The sequence below is a fragment of the Gymnodraco acuticeps genome, unplaced genomic scaffold (genome assembly GCF_902827175.1).
Source record: "Gymnodraco acuticeps unplaced genomic scaffold, fGymAcu1.1, whole genome shotgun sequence".
Lineage (NCBI taxonomy): Eukaryota > Metazoa > Chordata > Actinopteri > Perciformes > Bathydraconidae > Gymnodraco > Gymnodraco acuticeps.
Genome location: NW_022991201.1, coordinates 1,568,677 through 1,586,734, shown reverse-complemented (window position 1 = coordinate 1,586,734; position 18,058 = coordinate 1,568,677). Strand labels below are relative to the sequence as shown.

Sequence of the window (18,058 nt, the reverse complement as noted above, 5' to 3'; positions counted from 1 at the left end):
CGCTGACGTCAAGATCTCCAGCCAATCAGGATTGGCGTAATGAGATTGATGCTTCTGTTTGCTCCGCGATGAGGCGCATCCCATAGTGAGACATCTCACTTCATGTTACTCTGAGAACTGGGGTTACGTAAGTAACCTATAGTTCTTATTATACATCCATGGTCCAGCCCTGCCTGTACTACAGCAAAAGTATTCTCCGTCGGGACTTCCTGTAACAACACCACACCGTTATCTTGATTCTGATTGGCCAGAAGACATTATCAAAGATCTTCTATTGAGAAGACGATCACTACGTGACAAAAGTTTTCAAAACCGTTTCTGGTCTTCGGTATTTCCAGACAAGTGGCTACTGAAATCAATCTTACCAACTGCTGTCTGTGCAATTTACTCCGCGCGAGTTGTCAGACTTTATTTTGCTTACTTTAACATCATTTTTCATGGTGGGGCTAAGCCATTTCTTGGTATGGGTGTAGCCTACCCCAGCCATACTCTGGCGCTGCCACTGGTGGGATGTATGGGGCGGGCCATTCTGCACATGCGTTAAATATTTTAACGCAATTAATTCAAAATATTCATTACCGCCGTTAACGCGATAATTTTGACAGCATTAATATATATATATATATATATATATATATGTTTTTATTTAAAGCAATGATGATTTAATGAATAAATGCACATGAGTAGGCTACTACTTGTGGAGTGATTGATGTTTCCAAATGTCAGTCACCTTCAATGACTGCCATATTTACTTAGTAAGAATAGTATGCTGTATAAATTACTGTACATGGAAATAATGCCAGGATGATGTTTAGTAAAATAGTTGTCGATAGTTAGTAAGTAGGCTATTAAAGGAAGAGTATTGTTGAAGTGTTTTACAGTTGTGGCATATACATGATTATGCAGGAATAGGATCAAGATCTAGATAACACTACAGTATGTCATCAGTGTGGAACATTTGTATTTGTATTCAGTTTGATTGGTAACAAGCAAAGAGAATGGATAATCTTTCCTTCAGCTTCATGCTGTCAGTAGCCTACTCTTTGTCCTTTGAAAGGCCGCTCTCATCTTTATCCAGACAAGAGTGCTCTTGTGGCAATGACAGTAAGAGAGAAAAAACGAGAGAAAGAAAGAGGGTGGGAGAACAATGGAGAGCGGGCATGACAGATAGTGATGAGTTGTGCATAGAGGGATGAATGGATAGTGTACTAATCTTAAATGATGAAGCACCTGCCCCAGAACTTTACAAGAGGACATTTGAAATATATGAGACAAAATGAATAAACGAGTTAATTGAAAGGAAGATGATAAATCTATCCACAGAGGCAGAGTCTGTGCTCAGTGAGAGGAGCTAATGAGAGCTGAGTGCCCATGATGTCATTGTGCTGGTCGGTACTCTCTCCCTCCCCCTCCCCCTTCCCTCTCTCCTATTCCCTCTCTGTATCTCTCCATCTGTGTCGTCATTGTGAGAAAGCCTGGGAGTGGCAGGAGGAAGTAGCGGAAGAGAAGAAAGAAGAAGAAGAAGGAGGAGGAAGACGAAGAGGTCGAGCAGCTGTACGTGTATCAGGATTTCCCTGAATATTTTGAGAGCATCCGTCCATTCACGGCAGCAGGTACGCTTTACTCTCTCTTTTCAGCATCACCGTTCAGAGCAGCTAATACAACAACAGGGCAATTTTAACGGCAACAAAAACAAATGAGCATGACTAAATATTTAACAGATGCATTAGATGTCTTATTTCATGCCTCAGGAATGACAAACAATTTGTTATATTTATGAGGAGATTTTTTTAACTACAGTAAATCTAATAATAACATAATATTAGATTTTCAAAAAGAGTCAATGTAATTTACAAAAGTAGGCTACATAAAACGATGCCAAAATGCCGAACTGAACCCCAGTGACATTTACGAAACATGTTTTATATTTATTGAACTAAAGGTGAAATGTTTTTTTTATTTCTGCATACAAATCTGTTTTTTATGTCTCTGTTTATTGGCCAACCTAACCAAATGTAAATCGTAAATATTAGCAAAAAGCAGACACAAGTTATGGACAAGTGTGTGTCGGTGTGCATTTGTGTGTATGTGAGAGAAATGGAGAACAGAAAGAGAAGGAACATGTTAAGAATGAACAGCAGAGGAGCCATTTGGAAATTGAGTTGATTTAATTAAATTGGCCTGAGAGCAGCTTGAGTAACACGAACATGAATGATGGATGTGAAAGTGTGTCTGCGTTTATTGTGTATGTGTGTGTGTGTGTGTGTGTGTGTGTGTGTGTGTGTGTGTGTGTGAGAGAGAGAGAGTGAGAGAAACGTTCACTTGAGACTGACCTTAATGGAAGCCATTTCTTGGCAAGCTGACTACCAATCAGCTAATTCAGTCATCATGAATTTATGTTCTTTCATTTTACTAAATGTCCTCACAAGGATAGGAAGTGAACATCAGCTATGTTAGGGCGTTTTTTCTCATCTTTTTATACTGATATGTGAACATTATCACTTTGATTATGTATTTTGTATGTGTATTTGTCAGTATGGCTGAGGGCACAGTGTCAGTAGCAGAGGTGGAGACCGCCTTCCAGAAGTTTGCGGTCCATGGAGACAGTAAGGCCACAGGGAAGGAGATGAACGGCAAAAACTTTGTTAAGCTCTCCAAGGACTGCAAAATCATCGATGGCAAGAACGTCACCACTACAGATGTTGACATCGTTTTCAGCAAAAACAAGTACGATTTCAGTCAAGCCCAACTATGCACAGCTAAAACAGCCAAGATGTGCATATGCCAACATGAACTGCAACAAAATATGCAGTCACTAATTTGTTTTGTTATTAAAACAAATGCATCTATACTAATCTTAGCATGTGATGGTTTTGGTCGTAAACCAAACTATGGAGCAAATACAAATATGTACCTGATGACCCCAGGATGCTGGATGGGAGGTGGGATATCATCAAAGTCAATTCATCCTCTCGACACCATGTTTATACTACATTTCATGGAAATCCATTCAATGTTAAATAAAAACATTTCACTAAAACCCCGGAATGTTAACCTCATTGGTGGCACAGAGGAAACAGTCAGGGGGTCACCGATTGATCCTCTTGGCAATATGAGCATCTATAGCTACTGAAGCCCCCTTCCTTTGCTAGCCTCATGGCGTTTTAATAATAGGCACAACACATGATTTATATAATTTTGTTACTTTTATTTAGAAAACATTTGGAAACCTGTTTTTTGTTTCCTCAGGGCCAAGTCAGCTCGGGTAATCACATTTGAGCAGTTCAACCAGGCCCTGACAGAGTTGGCTCCCAAACGTTTTAAAGGGAAGAGCAAAGAGGAGTCTCTTCAGCAGCTCTATAGTCTCATTGTTGGCAAGGAGCCTGCGAACATCGGAGTCACTGTGAGTATTTAATCAGATCTAACCTCCACACACCTCACCTTTCCACATTCAACAATGCAACTGCCTATGTTTCTTTCTCGACACAACCCCCACTAAAATAAACAACCAACAAATTAAGTAAGTTTAAGGCAATAAACTAGAAGGACTTCAATCTTTGTTTGAGTGAGATTTATGAAGTTTGCATATCTTACCAGATCTGTGCCATGGCAAAAACAGTAATGTGCATTGTTTTCTGCTGGAGTCATTATTGGTTAAACCACTGGATGGTGCCAAAGCTACATAACAATATAATTTGGTTATTTTGACACTTTATAAATATTGAAATGTGTCTTTAGGGTGACTTACAAAATCTGTGCAGGGACTACAGATGAAAGATAGCCTCTTGGCTAACTCTGGCAGATTTACAGAAATGTTGATTAATGTGCACTGTCCCTGTTAAATAAATGAATAAATAAAATAAATGAATAGAAAAGTGCATGTATTGTGTTTGATTGAAATTACCACTTTGTTAACTCTTCTATTGTTTTTAGAAAGTGGCAAAGGCAGCAGCAGTGGACAGACTGACCGACACCACAAAGTACACTGGAGCTCACAAGGAGCGGTTTGACGAGTCAGGCAAAGGAAAAGGAAAGGTCGGGCGTGCGGACGTCCCAGACGACAGTGGCTACGTGGGGGCCTACAAGGGCAGCGGCAGTTATGAGGAAAAAGTGAAGGACGCATAATTATGCTGAGACATTATGGAAACATTGTTCGCTAACTTAAAATCAGGAGATGTTAAAGAAACATTTAATTCATTGAATCTTATATTTTTTAAGAAGGAACAAATATACTGTAGTTTTTTGGGCCTATCACAATTATAATACTTATTGGGTCTGTAAAAACACAACTATATATAATTGGAGTTTCAAGGTTTTCACAAGTGACAAGCACGATGAATAACTTAAAGACACGATTTCCTGAAAATAATTTTAAGATATTCAAAATACTATGCCGTAAGTACACAAATGTTTAATGAGATGAAGCATGAATATGTGATAGTGTTCTGTACACGATGATACTACAGGGATCAAAAGATAAAACTGTACTTCTAATCAAGCATGCTTTATAGAAACTTTGTGCCTTAGTATTGATGTAGCCGCTAGCATGAATGCTTTGCTATACAGTAATGTGCTGCTATTCCCACTTAGCTTGATGTAATGGACCTTTGCTGGTTTCAAGAAACCACACTTGCTAAGCATATCACGTAGCTTACAGGACCAAACACTCCCAAATATTCATGGTATATATTCATATATTTAAATGACAACTACGTTAACAAGAGAAACATGTAACAAACAGTGTTATCATACTGAACTGATGAAGCTACGGTACAGGATACATCATGTTTAATCCATTTATGTTTTACTTAGTGACAACATTATGCTGTGATTGTTGATGCTCATATAATGTATCTTTTCATGCAATTTTATTTTCCTCCAAAGTCATGTAAGGTTGAAAGATGTGTTATAATAGAAGTGAATGCGAGAATCTTAAGAGTCATACATTGTAAGAGTATACATTTTATTAATCCTCTCAAACCACATTTAAGATCCTGGAGCTTTTACAGTGCACACTGGTTTCTAAGCAAGTGTACAATTTAAACTGTGTGCTATTATACATATTTTACATACCTCTGCCATACATGACATTCATATACTGTAGACGTATCAAAGTGAAATATTTAGTTTTTTTTAACAATCTTTGTGAGCTTATATACTACACAATACATTTAAGCAAACGGAAAACAACAGGAGTGGATTAACATTTTTGACAGTTTTTTTTTGTAAATGTTATCAGTGACTAACCCTGACTTAAAGCTAGCCGGCTGATTTCAAAAGATAACTGGGATACCACAACACAATGGGCCCTTGTAGAACAATAAACACTCAATATTCACTTTTATTCTGGGGCCACCTTGTCATATGATACTGATGGCATTTATGAAGGATCCTGAGGAACCATTTTAATGCTCTTGTATGATGCACATGTTTTAAAAAAAATGGCTTACCTCCTCCACGTCTCACACAATAGGCCTGAGCTGATAAGCATCACCTGGGTTTTGTGCCATTGAACACCATAATCAACTGTATTCTCTGCATTTCCATGCTCAACTCGTGCACTATCACTGCATATAATCACTGTGATCTTAATACATAATGAAGAAATAATCAAATAAAGAATGGAATATAGTAGAACATTTGTGGAGCAATCACTTGTGTTTTTTCATGTAAACATAAATGATCACCTTATAAAGTTGATATGGTAAAATTACTTGTTGCACATCCAGCATATTTTAATTACAAATATTAAGCATTTGGGGTTGTGTTTATCTCCTACTGTATGACCTTCTTTGATCCGGTGCCATCAGTTTCCAATAGGTGCAGAAGGATAATGCAACAGGCTTATCATAGCCATCAAACTAAATGACCTTTGACCTTATAACTATATACACAGGCTCTCTAAATACAATCTTTAGACAACTTTACACACTGGGGAGCTTATCAGGATGGTCCTGCAGCACAGGGCTGAAAGTGGGTATGGGAGAGGAAGAAAACCAGTGGGATGCCAGTTTACTAGACTCAGAGATGTCCTCACCCACTTGGAAATAAAAAAGACGAGAAAAGCAACATCCTTTACAAGCTGTCATTGTGCATATTACTACAAGACCCTTACGTTCTCAGTATTTGTATATTTTCATTTACCTTTTATTGTTGTTTAGGATAACCACTGGATCAAATTATTGTAAATACGATGTAATGTAGATAAAGATCGAAGAGGAGATTCTGTGCTGGACTGCAGTGAGTCAACACTCTCAAACTCTCAATTTTCAAACAAAAGCTATTGTTGTAGCAGTTTTATGCAGGATAATCTTGTAACATTAAAACAATTATATTTCTAGCCCTCGTTAGTTCACATCATATAGCAAAACTATAGAGTTTGTCTAGTTTTTCTAAATTCTAAATATCTGTACTAGTGTTTGTGTAGTAGCTGCTGAGCGGCAGGCAGCTATGCAGGAATGTCGAGGGCTACACACCTTCTCTGGTTCCTTGATGCACCCAACTCTGTCATGACATATATTATAGCACGTCTGCCTGATCCAAACCTTACACACATTTCATTGGTTTACTCTTCTTGTTTCTTAGAATTAAAGCTGACATGCTAATACCTTAAACACTATAAGAATGCACAGTGTGGATTTTGTTTTGTTTTACAACTTTAATAAAAATATTTCTGAAACATTATTCATTTTTCTTGTTTACCTATTTTGGCAATCTGTTGGCTGGAGAGTACAGTACAACTCCAGGTCAAATCAAGCCCTAATTATCTAGAGGGATATCGTTGCGAATTTCTATTTCACATCAGTCTATCCTGATTATTGAAGAGTTTTTTCAAATCTCTGATAATATATAAAATATAATTTGTAGCATTTTAAAAATAGCTTCACCAAATTGAGACTTCGGTTCCTTAATTTGATGGTTAGATAATTTTTCTACAATTACGCAACAGAGAAGGCCAAGTTTGTATTACTGAGCCCAGCTTTGTCAAAGCTGACATACCAACACATCACACCTTCTTTATTTACATACAAAAATAACATGTTGAAATATATATTTTATAATGTGACTGTAAAAGACGCTTTTTACAACCAGCTGATGGGTTGTAGTGTAAATGTTAGAGTAAACATTTGAATAAAACATGACACAAAACAATTAGAACAGAAGTCACAATATTGGATTTTTGACAGTTTAATGAGTTGTAGGTTTATTTTTGAAAATTACAACAATACAGGTCTTAAAAGTATCTTAGTAATTGGACAAAGAAAATATACCACATTGCTGGATAAGTGGATTAAACAAGTCTACAATGATTGAACAAAGCCTGAGCATTAGAATTAAGCAGCGTAAAGAATATAAAGCCATGTTTAACACTGTGTAACTAATTCATTTATGAAAAGATAGTTAGAAGGTTTAAAGATGGACATAGCATTTTCCATTTTTGGACCAATACAGCTTCATTTCAAATGCACAACATTGCAGTTCAGAGAGCTCTTGGTCCCTGCACTCACCAAGACAAAGACAACTTCACAATCCCCCAGACCTTGAATTTTGTCCCGACCTTTGATTATCTCAGTTATCTTGAATGTCTCATAGGGAGGAATGAGAACCTCTGCCTCGTGATCACGTAGGACTGGATAATTTTTCAGAGATGCGCCTAAACAGGTCTTAATTTTGAAGCAGGTCTCATTACCGAAGTGCGTCAAGTATGGTTTGTAAGATGTTGAGGTAAAGGAGCCAAACCGAATTATTTGGTTGACTTTGCCAGTAACTATACATTTGGTTCGTCTGAAAGTAGAGTGACAGTAGTCGTTGTTATTCAAGATCTGTATGGCAGATGTCAGCAGGTAATGTAAATAGTGGTATTTGAATAAGGAGAGATAGGACCTCCCTTTTGTCCGGACTGCAGTATTAAATTCCTCGTAAACATTGTTAGCTGTGTAAACACAGATTGCACTAATGTGATCTATGGTTAGAGCCTTATCCTCTCTCTGATCAAATTTCTTTTTTGCACAAGATTGTGCCGCACTCCAGTGTTTTCCAAAATGTTTCACAGATTTTTCTTCTGGAAGGAATTTGTCCTTCACTATTGTCATCATTTGTTCATTGCAGCCAAAATACATGTCATCAACCGAATCTTCAACCATGCTCAATGGGATGTTGGCTTCTCGCAGAGTGAAGTTAAAACGTATCTAAAATGGGAAAAGAGAGGAGAACATTGTTCCAATCTTTAAAAAAAAGTTTTGTGGTGGATGTTATTGCGTTGTGATGCCACACCCACCATTACATATTTGATTGAGTGAACCTAAATCAGTGAATAATGGTAAGTAACACTGCAACCATAGCACATGCTTACACTTGTGCAATATCCCTGTTGCTGTAGTTTATCAAGAATACAATATTAAACAAAATAAATGGTATGTCCATTAACTAATAAGTTAATGCAAAATGCACTGTTAATGATAATTTGTTCCCTAACCTGTTCAGGTGCATAATAGAGGATTAATCAAAACAGATGCACAGATATTAAAAGCATAAATATTCTAACATTTCACTAAATCTCTTAATGAAAAACATATTTTCTAATATTTTTGCACCCAGAAATCATGGTAAATATGTAAATATATTTCCCTGCCATTCTTGGGAATGTCCACCCACTTCCACATGCTCAACTCACCGCCATGGAGTCAACAGGCATAATCCAGCAAATGATTAGACCCAGTGTTGCAAAGATCCACATGTTGCCCTCCATCACTGCAGTCAGGAAATTTGTTGAATCCAAGCAGATACTCAAAGCAAGTCACAAACAATGAGCTGCATCATCATTTGTACCAGTAACACATATAGGTTAGGACAGTGGCATGGCAAATGCAAAAAAACTATTTCAGAAAAAAAGTTATGATCAAAATATGATTTAAAATCTCAACTCACCAGCCTTAAGGATGGGAAGATGTTGTGCACTAGGTGAAGTCCTCAGGTCAAAGGTTTCAGACAACCGGCCCTCAGCATGTGTTCAGGACTCATAGAACTTTATATATACCTTGCCTTCGTGACAGGCAGGTCACACATTTTCACACTTACGCCCACATTCACACGTCTTAAGCGTATGGGAAAACTGTGTGGAGGTTTTGAATAATTGGTGTGCGTGCAAATGAGTGTTTGTGTGGTGGACCACAGCAAACAAACATTCAAGCAGGGATTGCGAAACCAAAATTATGAAGCAGCTTTTGACAGCACGCAGTGGCGGCGCCAGAGATTTTATTTTGGGGGTGCTGTGGGGTAGCTTAACGTTTCATAGAGGGTGCTCAAACATGTAGGGTTTCCCATTACTGGGCTACAGTTGAATTTTCTACTGCAACACTCTCCACGCACAGTATACCCACGCCTGTTACACTGAAGGCTCGATAATCAGCTCACGGCATAGGTGTAGGCAGAGGTAAAGTGCAATTTTATAAGTGGGGGTGGTCCTAACATCCTCTAGGGGGGTCCGGGGGCATGCTCCCCCGGGAAGATTTACATTTTTTTTTTTAAATTAAGCATCAATCTGGTGCACTTTGAGAGCAACATTTACAGATCTATGGACACATATGAAACATAACTGTAAACCGATTTTCTATTTCTTTATGGATATTTTTGAAATCACTCCCCTTTTAAACTGTATTCTTGTTTCATACCTGTTTGTCATTTATTCTCTTATTTTGTCATACCTATAATGATCATATAAACGTATGCCTCAGAAATACTGTTAAGATTCGGGAAAAGGTAGGACCCAAATGCAGTTTAAAAAGGGAAGCGGGTTTCAAAATGTAACAAAAAGCGAGCTTTATTTACAAAAAAAAGCTGTTGACAATGAAAAATACTTAACAAAACCATGAATCCAAAGAGTAGGTAACACGAGGTAATCCAAAGAGTAGGTAACACGAGGTAGCATCCAGACAAAACTAACCGTGACAAACATGAAGGGTGACAGGAAAGACAATGAACCGACCAGGAGCACAGGGGAAGACTAAATACAAAGAAGGGTAATCACAGGACAAGACACAGCTGGACAGGGGAGGCAGAAACACAAGGGCAACAGGTGAAAACAATCAGACACATGAGGGAAAACACCTCGACGGCATCTTCTGACGTGGCCCTCGCGTTTATTGGCACGTGGGTGGCGCGCTTTGGGACCCCGACTGACCTCTCCTCTGACTGCGGCTCTCAGTTCACCTGGGAGCTCTGGAACGCTGTTGCAGAGGGTTTGGGGGTCAAGCTGCACCGCACCGCCTATCACCCCCAGGCTAAAGGCTTATGTGAGCGTTTCCACCGATCCACGGCAACTGGGTAGATAAGCTTCTGTGAGTTATGCTCTGCCTCAGGTGCACAAAGAAGACCTGCAATCCTCGTTGGCGGAGCTCGTGTATGGCCAGACGCTATGAGTCCCCGGGGAATTCATTCCGGCCGCCACGGTGCCCTGGTCTGCGGCCAGGCAGCGCTCCTCCCTGCTGGAGACCGCCGGGACATTCACACCCGTCCCCACGTCGCAGCACAGCAACCCAGCTTTCCGGGTGTCCCCCGGACTACGGTCGGCAGATTTTGTTTCCATTTGTTAGTTAATTAGGATTAAGCCTGCTCATGTGTGCTCATCTTCCCATGCCCCGCCCCCTGTCGGGGTGCCCTCGCCCTTGTTAACGCCCTTGGCCCCACCCTCCTCGGCCCCTGTGGTCCTTACCCGGCGGGGTCGGGTGGTCCTTCCTCCCCGACGCGAGGATTTTGACTATTCTGGGGGGGGCGTCTGTGGTGGGTTGACATAATTCACCCACGGAACCATAGAGTATGTGTTCTATTTTTTGCATTTATATACTTGGTTCTTTGTCTTGGAGATGTAAATGCTATTTTGTTAGTTTTGTAGTGTAGTATTAAAGTAGTTTTAAATGTATATAAATCATGCCTAACTTGTGTTTTTTTGTGTGATACGGGAATAACTTTAAATGTTTTATTATGTTTTGACGTCAAAACATATTAAAACATTTAATTATACATAATGTTACCAACAATTTGCACTTTTTCAATAAATTCATGTAGTTTCTGAAGTTTAGATCTGTATATTCCTTGATTAACAAGGAGAGTGGTTATAAGGGGTTAATGATAAGATTACATTTATTTTTGTCAAAAAAGAGACTCTGGACTATATTTTAATGTTTCTAATAATGAGTAAGCACAGGAAAGTTTCACAACAGAGTTGTTCCCACAGCTTTCTTCACACCTTCATGGTCTATCATGATCTTTTTCACACTTTAACCACACAGAGGTTATACTTCTGCACCCCCCTCCACATTCACACGATATAGCATGAAATATGTCAGTGTTCTTTTGTTGTGTCTCCAACACAAGAACCTTTTCAATTAAGGTCAAATTGTAGATTAATTCAGTTTGAGGCTATTAAGAATGATGTTGATAAACTCCGTTTGTAGTCCTGCATTTTTTATTTGTTACAATCAGTGGCGACTCGTCACCTATTGTCAGCATAAAGTAATTAATATAATAATTCCGAAAATATACAAAAAATATATATCTTAAAATAAATTTTTAGATCATGTTTAGTCATCTGATTCATCTCTACATTGCTGTTTTAGTCTCCGTTCTTCTGATTAGTTAGTTAGATGTATCCAGTCTCTGATTGTGTTACGTCATTATGAGAGTGAACTCTCATACTTGTTTGATTCTGAAATTGTATATTATTTATATATGTGTGTGTGTGTGTGTCCTCATCTGTAGCCTGTTATTGTCTCATTATACCGCACTGTGAATGAACTAAAAGTAAATGTATAAGTCGTCATGAACACATCTGTCCATCAGACATGCTGCTGTGCCTCCTGTCATCATAGCAGTCGAGGAGGGAACATTTGATAATTGAGAAGCCTTCCCTGTCTGCACTCTGCAGCTCCTTCAGCGACAGGCTGCTGCACCCCCGCTGTCTCACTGAGAGATACCGCAGGTCCTTCCTTCCTGCAGCGTTCAGGCTATATAACCAGCACAGTCCTTAGTAGACCCCCCCCCCCCCACACACACACACACACTACAACACAGACTATAACACCTCTTGTTGTTAAATACCATCGATGTGCAATACATATGCCGTTAAAAACTGTGCAATTTATACCTGGCTGCTAAATACTCAGAACTGTTACAGGATGTGTATTTTTTGTAAAATGTGCAACTTTTTTAATTATTTTTGTAACATTTGTAACTTTTTGATTATCATTTTTTTTTAATCCGTAGTACTTTTTTTGTATGCATGCTTAGGTAACATTAAGCTGTCTTTGGCTCTTTTACGCTGTAACAATGTACATTTCCCCTCTGTATGATAAATAGGTATGATGTTTCAATACATTTCCAGCAGATGGGAGCATTGTCCTATTATTTGACCCATGCAGAAACTTCTTCAATGCAAAATGAACATTGTGTCATGTTGCTATTCACTGCTGACGCCTCGCTGTTGACCAACACAGTACGTCGCTCTTCCTCCAGTTTCCATGTTCCATGGCCAACATGCGGCTCCTTGTCTTTGGGATTACTATTGTTATTATCGGCCACCTGTGTGTCGTGTCAAAGTCAGGTTGCTGTTGGCATCGGACACCTTGACGTTGTTGCTCACGGTCAGGTTGTCTGAGAAAGTCAGGTTTCTCCCGGTGAAGGTAATCGGAAGGTCTGCCACAGCAGCCACAATTTCATTTAAAGCCTCTTCGAAAGTGTCACCAGCCATCAGGTTGTTGGTGCCCCTGTGTGGTGAATTGTTATCGCTCTCTATTTAATTCCCTTTGATCCGTTAAAGGAAAAAAGTTGCATTTGTTCAACTGATGCCTCTGATTAATCTTCACTGATTTCCAGTCGCACTGAGAGAAAAAGAAAAAAAAAGATATATTTGTCAACAGGCACATATTATAGAGAATGTATTGCATCCTTGGTGTCACAGTATTTACATTTGGGATTAACTTATTTTCTGCACGACTTTAAGGGAACTAAAGTTGCTGTTCACTTAACATTTGCAAGACATTTGTGAGTCTGTGTGCCCGCGCAATTATGAGAATGTCTACAAGCTTAAAGAATAGATAGCCCAGTGGATAGAGCAGGCGGCCTGCAGGCCTTGACCCTAACCCTAACCCTGTGCAACTGGTTCAAATCCTGGATTGGATGAACTTTTAATCATTGCCCACTTTTCAACTTTAATAATATAACTGATAAAAGGCCCTCTCCGGCCAAAGAAAATGCCTTTAGAAAAATACTAAATTAAAAGAATAATGTAGGCTACCTCAATAAAGATATTTGAGTGTTCCCCATCCCACATAATCACCACCTGCCATAATTACACAAGCACACCCAAGCAATAACACCTTTTCCAGCACTCTCTTCTCAATAACCCAATACACACAATTATCAATCTTTAATTGCAAATATAACATGATATTCAGTCTTAGTGTGTGGGTGCATCGGATATTTTTCAAGGCAAAGATACGTTAAACCCACTGCAGCCTTGCACTTCGCCAGGAGAGGTCGCTGTAACTGAAGCTTCGAGAAATTAACCCTCTATGGCATGACTTTTTATTTTGGGAGGAAAAAAATGTTTCACCATGATATTTTATTAATTATAAAATGTGACCCCCCCCACACCCCTCAACCAGGGGTTGGTTTGTTGCCTCAGGGCAACAATGTGCTACGAGGGTATTGAAACACCAAGGATTTCTACAATTCAGAAGAAATAGAAAAAACAACTATATTAATTCAAAAGGTTTTATTTGTGTGTGTGTGTGTGTGTGTGTGTGTGTGTGTGTGTGTGTGTGTGTGTGTGTGTGTGTGTGTGTGTGTGTGTGTGTGTGGGTGTGTGGGTGTGTGTGTGCATGTTAGTGCTGGGGGGAAACGATTATTTAGAAAACGATTAATCGGGCGATTATTTGATCGATTAGATCGATTTTTCTGTTGTTCAATTCATAAAAAACGTAATGTAAAAACAATTTTTTTCACGATACTGTGTCTCAGGGGATCTTAATATTTAAGAACCTATTAATGTGTTATACCAGATTAACGGAAATAATCTCAGCTAACTGACGATACAAACCATGTTTACCAAAACAAAACACAAGTCTCATAAGAAGCATCTAAATGACCCCTGAGCAAAAAATGCTAACGGACATTGGCACAGAACTCAAGATAAAAGTACCCTTATTACTTATCGTAGCTGCACATACAATATATCCGATTAAAGCTGAGACTCCACAGATTATGTAGGTATATAGTATCATCACTGAGTGATCCGGACTCGCGACAGGGGAAGCAAATACAGTCATCACAACACGTACCTTTACAGAGCTTCTAGGGAGATCGTCTCACAACCGTAGCTGTCAATCTGATCAAAAGACGTGTTCAATGGCATTAAAATGAGAAAAAACGCGGCTGAATCGGTTAATCCATAGGTGTTTAACGTCTATGTATAAAAAAATGATTGAATTTATAATCCATAATTCCATTTTATGTAAAAATCGGAGAGCAAATGCTAGCTGCTAATGGTAGCCACCACAGCTAGCTGCTGCTTTCGGTCTAGGCAATGCAGCAGTCTCAGTGAGATATAAATATATAAATATCTTTGCGTTTTGGACTAAATTTAAAATATTCCCATGCTTTTGAAGACCTAGGGCGAGAGGTTTTCGTTTGGGGGCTTCGTGCGCAATCCTGTGAGGAGGAGGTGGTAGCCGTTTCAGTCTCCATTGTGTTTGAAGTGCGATTGCCAACTGCTTGTTGCTTTGGGTGACCCACGTGTGTGTAGCGACCATAGACTGTATATATAAATGGACGTAGGGTCCGTGACGTCACCCATAGGATTCTGCAGAGTTGCCGTGAAGCCCTTAGTAGGCGGAGTCGGCCACAGTGAGGTCCTGCCACCGAGCTGGAAGTGCCAGAGCTAGCTGAAGCTACCAAGCTAAACTAACATGCTCCCCATCTGCACGCTGCCGTCGCATTTTACGTTTCTAAGGTAAGCGGACATGAAACTATTCAGCAAAACTATAAATAATAATCTAAGTTATTGAGTTTTAACATAATACTTCAGAATCTTAAAACCCCTTAACGTTTGTATGCAATTGTGCTAAATTCAACACTGGAATCAAGCAAATATTAATATGTTTGCATGACATTAGTTATTTATATTTTGATATCACTTAACTATACGTTTAATACATTTATGTCAAGCTAAAGTACATGTGATGGTAGCTAGTTAGTGCTCTTACCTGTGAGGCCTCCTCCAAACAGCATAATAACCAGACTGTATCATTAAAACTAAGTACCAGTTCTAGATCCTTGACTTTAGACAAACAATTCAAAAGACAACATGTATTTAAAGGCCAATCTTTATTTAAAGGTGCCTCTTAACCTGAGATATTAGTTATACAGTAATAGTATTGACAATCTAAAAAAACTGAGCAACTCAACAGTCAACTTTATGTTTCTTATTGTCTAAAGCATTTATTATTTTCATTTTCCCAATCTCATATTCAGTGTGGACGGATTGAGACAGCATGGTGTCCAGAGAGCTGCAGAGACTTCAGGGAGAAACCTCCGTGTGATGGACGTCCAGTCTGTTGGTTTGGAGAGGACTGAGGGTCTTCCCTCTGCGAGGAGGACCAGGGCTGATGAAGGAGCGAGCCCATGCTGGGCAAAGCTGATACCAACTGCACAGGCCTAGTCGGTCACTTTATTTGACTAAATGTGTTTACTTATACATTTAATAGGTTTACACCTTTTGTCCATATGTGCTTTTTATTTAAAACATTTGATTAACTTTTGGTTCACATTTCAATAAATTGTATTTGTATTTGCACTCCTTTTGTCCATTATTCTTACTGAAAATGTTAGATTACACATTCACATCTGACTGAAGATTGGCCCCATTTATTTGTGACGTTGCAAAACAAGGTACATGTTGTGAAGCTCATAAAGTGAGGCAAATAGAAATAATCAGCTGATGGAGTGTAGATGTGGAAATAGCTGCATTCGATCAGCTGACTGTTTTTACAATAAAAGTAGTTTCTTAGTGAATGTCCTGTACTGGTCTTAAAATCTCATAACATCAGCTTTTAATGTTCCTCTTGGATGTTCTTCTTGACCCTCAGAGAAGGAGAAAATGTTGTGTCTTTCAGGCATGTCCTTTCCTAACAAAAATGACAGGAAACATAAAACATATTATTGCAGAACAAGTGTGTTATTTATGAAAGCGGTGTGTTTGTGTGTTTAGGGGCTGTAGATATCATTATTTTGTAATTGTAATGTTTTTATTTTATTTCAACAGTGAGCTACAAAGACAATCAGATTATGAATGAACAGTATGAAGTTCATCAACATTGAAATATATGTTATTATCAAAATAATATTAAACTGTTATCAAAACGTAGTGCAACTGTAGAAGCTTGCTCTGTTGTCTCACTGAAAGAATAACTTTTACCACGTTTTTTACAGACAATATTGAGAGATAAATAGCAGCAGTTCTCACTATGTGTTAAATATCTTTGCCTTCAATACATTACATTAGAAAGCTGACAAAGTCATATTGCTAAATATCTAAATGTAACTTTTTGCATCTAGTATTTAGTATTGTTTAATGGAATGTATATTAGTGTATTCAAGTCAATACTTCATTCATTTAAACCAATATCTTTCTTGATTCTTTGTACAATATGAAAAAAGAGTCTTTGTACCTGTGCTGAAGTTCACTGCTGTGAGGAGTCCAGTTCTGTCTCTCACTCTCTGGTCCAGCCTGTCTGCATCACCTGGACACCTTAAACAAACAGATATATATATGTAAAGTACCATGTGTACAAACAATATAACTGATTCTCTTCTGTTGAACATGTTGGATTGTGTATGGTCCGAGTCAGGGTCCTTTTTATTTTACTGTAACTTTGGAAGTTGTGTTACCAATGCTTACTGTTTATTTGATACCCATTTGGTAATACAATTAATAAAAAACAACAAGGTTTGGGTTCGTTCTTCAGATGACGGTGACGTTAACGTGTAAGCTCAATAATGAACTCCAGCTCAACCAACCATATTGTAATATCTAAGTAATCATCTTGAAATATGACATTAATAATTGTAATATACACACATCTTATTGTGAGGTTGATTTCACATACACTACTTCGACATTAGCTTGTCTACATACTTGAGCGTAGCCAATTTAAATTAACCTTAGATGCATACAGTTCTACCTACATAATAAAATATCTCTAAGTTACAAGGATGTAATCTTATTTTATCAACCTCAAACAGAAGCCGTTTGTTCAACAGTATTATCCCACTTAACACTTGTCTATTTCGTTTTAACCTTTATATATACAGTCTATGATTTTAACTTGGAGGCTACGATTACAATCGTTAGCACCGATGTAGCTACCACTAGCTTACATGCTAACCCAAGCCTTACCATTCATTACGTGGCTGATTAAAATCATTAACACATAAATAAAGCACTAGAATTTCACTTACCGCAAAACCGCATTCATGCACCATCTGTTTTAACCGCAGAGCGAGTCACAATAGTCCGATATATAAGCATGAAGAACAAACAACCACGGCCGGCTACAAGTTGTGTTTCCTGGATGAGCTGAGCAGGCAGAGTCCCTGTAGCTAGCTTCACGGAGCAGCTAGCAGAGAGACAAGAAGCTAACAGCGGCAGGCACTTGACAGAGCGGTCACTCAATGTGACCACGCCCTAATTTATGCACAAACTTGAATACCTAATATAAATAAAAGGGTCGTGTTAGAAAACAATTCACTCACAGATCCATAATCATGAAGGTGGAATCTAACTATATCGATAATAAAATGTATGGAGCCAGAGGTAGAAACATGTTTTTTTCTGCTGTAAAGTTGGGCATTTTAACATGGGGGTCTATGGAAATTGCTCCTTTCTGCAGCCATCGCATATCGGCCAATATATGAACTGCAGTGTGTGGCACTTCCGTATTGGCTTCCCGGCTCTACCCCACAGTTTGCCGCTTGGGGTAGCGACGCGTCGACGCGGAAATAT

At 38.7% G+C, this 18,058-nt stretch overlaps 2 protein-coding genes across 2 annotated transcripts; one reads left to right on the top strand and one right to left on the bottom strand.

Annotated features, from left to right (window-relative positions):
* The first annotated feature begins 1,451 nt into the window (after positions 1–1,451).
* Positions 1,452–5,639, top strand: tppp2 (tubulin polymerization-promoting protein family member 2). The gene is made up of 4 exons (XM_034238555.1): positions 1,452–1,613; positions 2,536–2,727; positions 3,250–3,403; positions 3,934–5,639. The coding sequence occupies exons 2-4, from the start codon at positions 2,537–2,539 to the stop codon at positions 4,123–4,125; spliced, it is 537 nt and encodes a 178-aa protein (XP_034094446.1). The 5' UTR covers positions 1,452–1,613; position 2,536; the 3' UTR covers positions 4,126–5,639.
* Positions 5,640–7,177: 1,538 nt separating this feature from the next.
* Positions 7,178–8,991, bottom strand: LOC117561287 (ecto-ADP-ribosyltransferase 4-like). Its single transcript, XM_034238586.1, has 3 exons — positions 8,929–8,991; positions 8,675–8,766; positions 7,178–8,189 (listed from the first exon to the last, which is right to left on the bottom strand). The coding sequence occupies exons 2-3, from the start codon at positions 8,747–8,749 to the stop codon at positions 7,455–7,457; spliced, it is 810 nt and encodes a 269-aa protein (XP_034094477.1). The 5' UTR covers positions 8,750–8,766; positions 8,929–8,991; the 3' UTR covers positions 7,178–7,454.
* Between the last annotated feature and the right edge of the window lie 9,067 nt (positions 8,992–18,058).

Bases quoted from the DNA above. Each gene is read 5' to 3' on its own strand.
- tppp2 (XM_034238555.1), top strand. From the start codon at position 2,537: ATGGCTGAGGGCACAGTGTCAGTAGCAGAGGTGGAGACCGCCTTCCAG. The intron at 2,728-3,249 runs GTACGATTTCAG...TTGTTTCCTCAG, and splicing joins ATCGTTTTCAGCAAAAACAA to GGCCAAGTCAGCTCGGGTAA. The intron at 3,404-3,933 runs GTGAGTATTTAA...TATTGTTTTTAG, and splicing joins CTGCGAACATCGGAGTCACT to AAAGTGGCAAAGGCAGCAGC.
- LOC117561287 (XM_034238586.1), bottom strand. From the start codon at position 8,749: ATGGAGGGCAACATGTGGATCTTTGCAACACTGGGTCTAATCATTTGC. The intron at 8,190-8,674 runs GTGAGTTGAGCA...TTCCCATTTTAG, and splicing joins TGCCTGTTGACTCCATGGCG to ATACGTTTTAACTTCACTCT.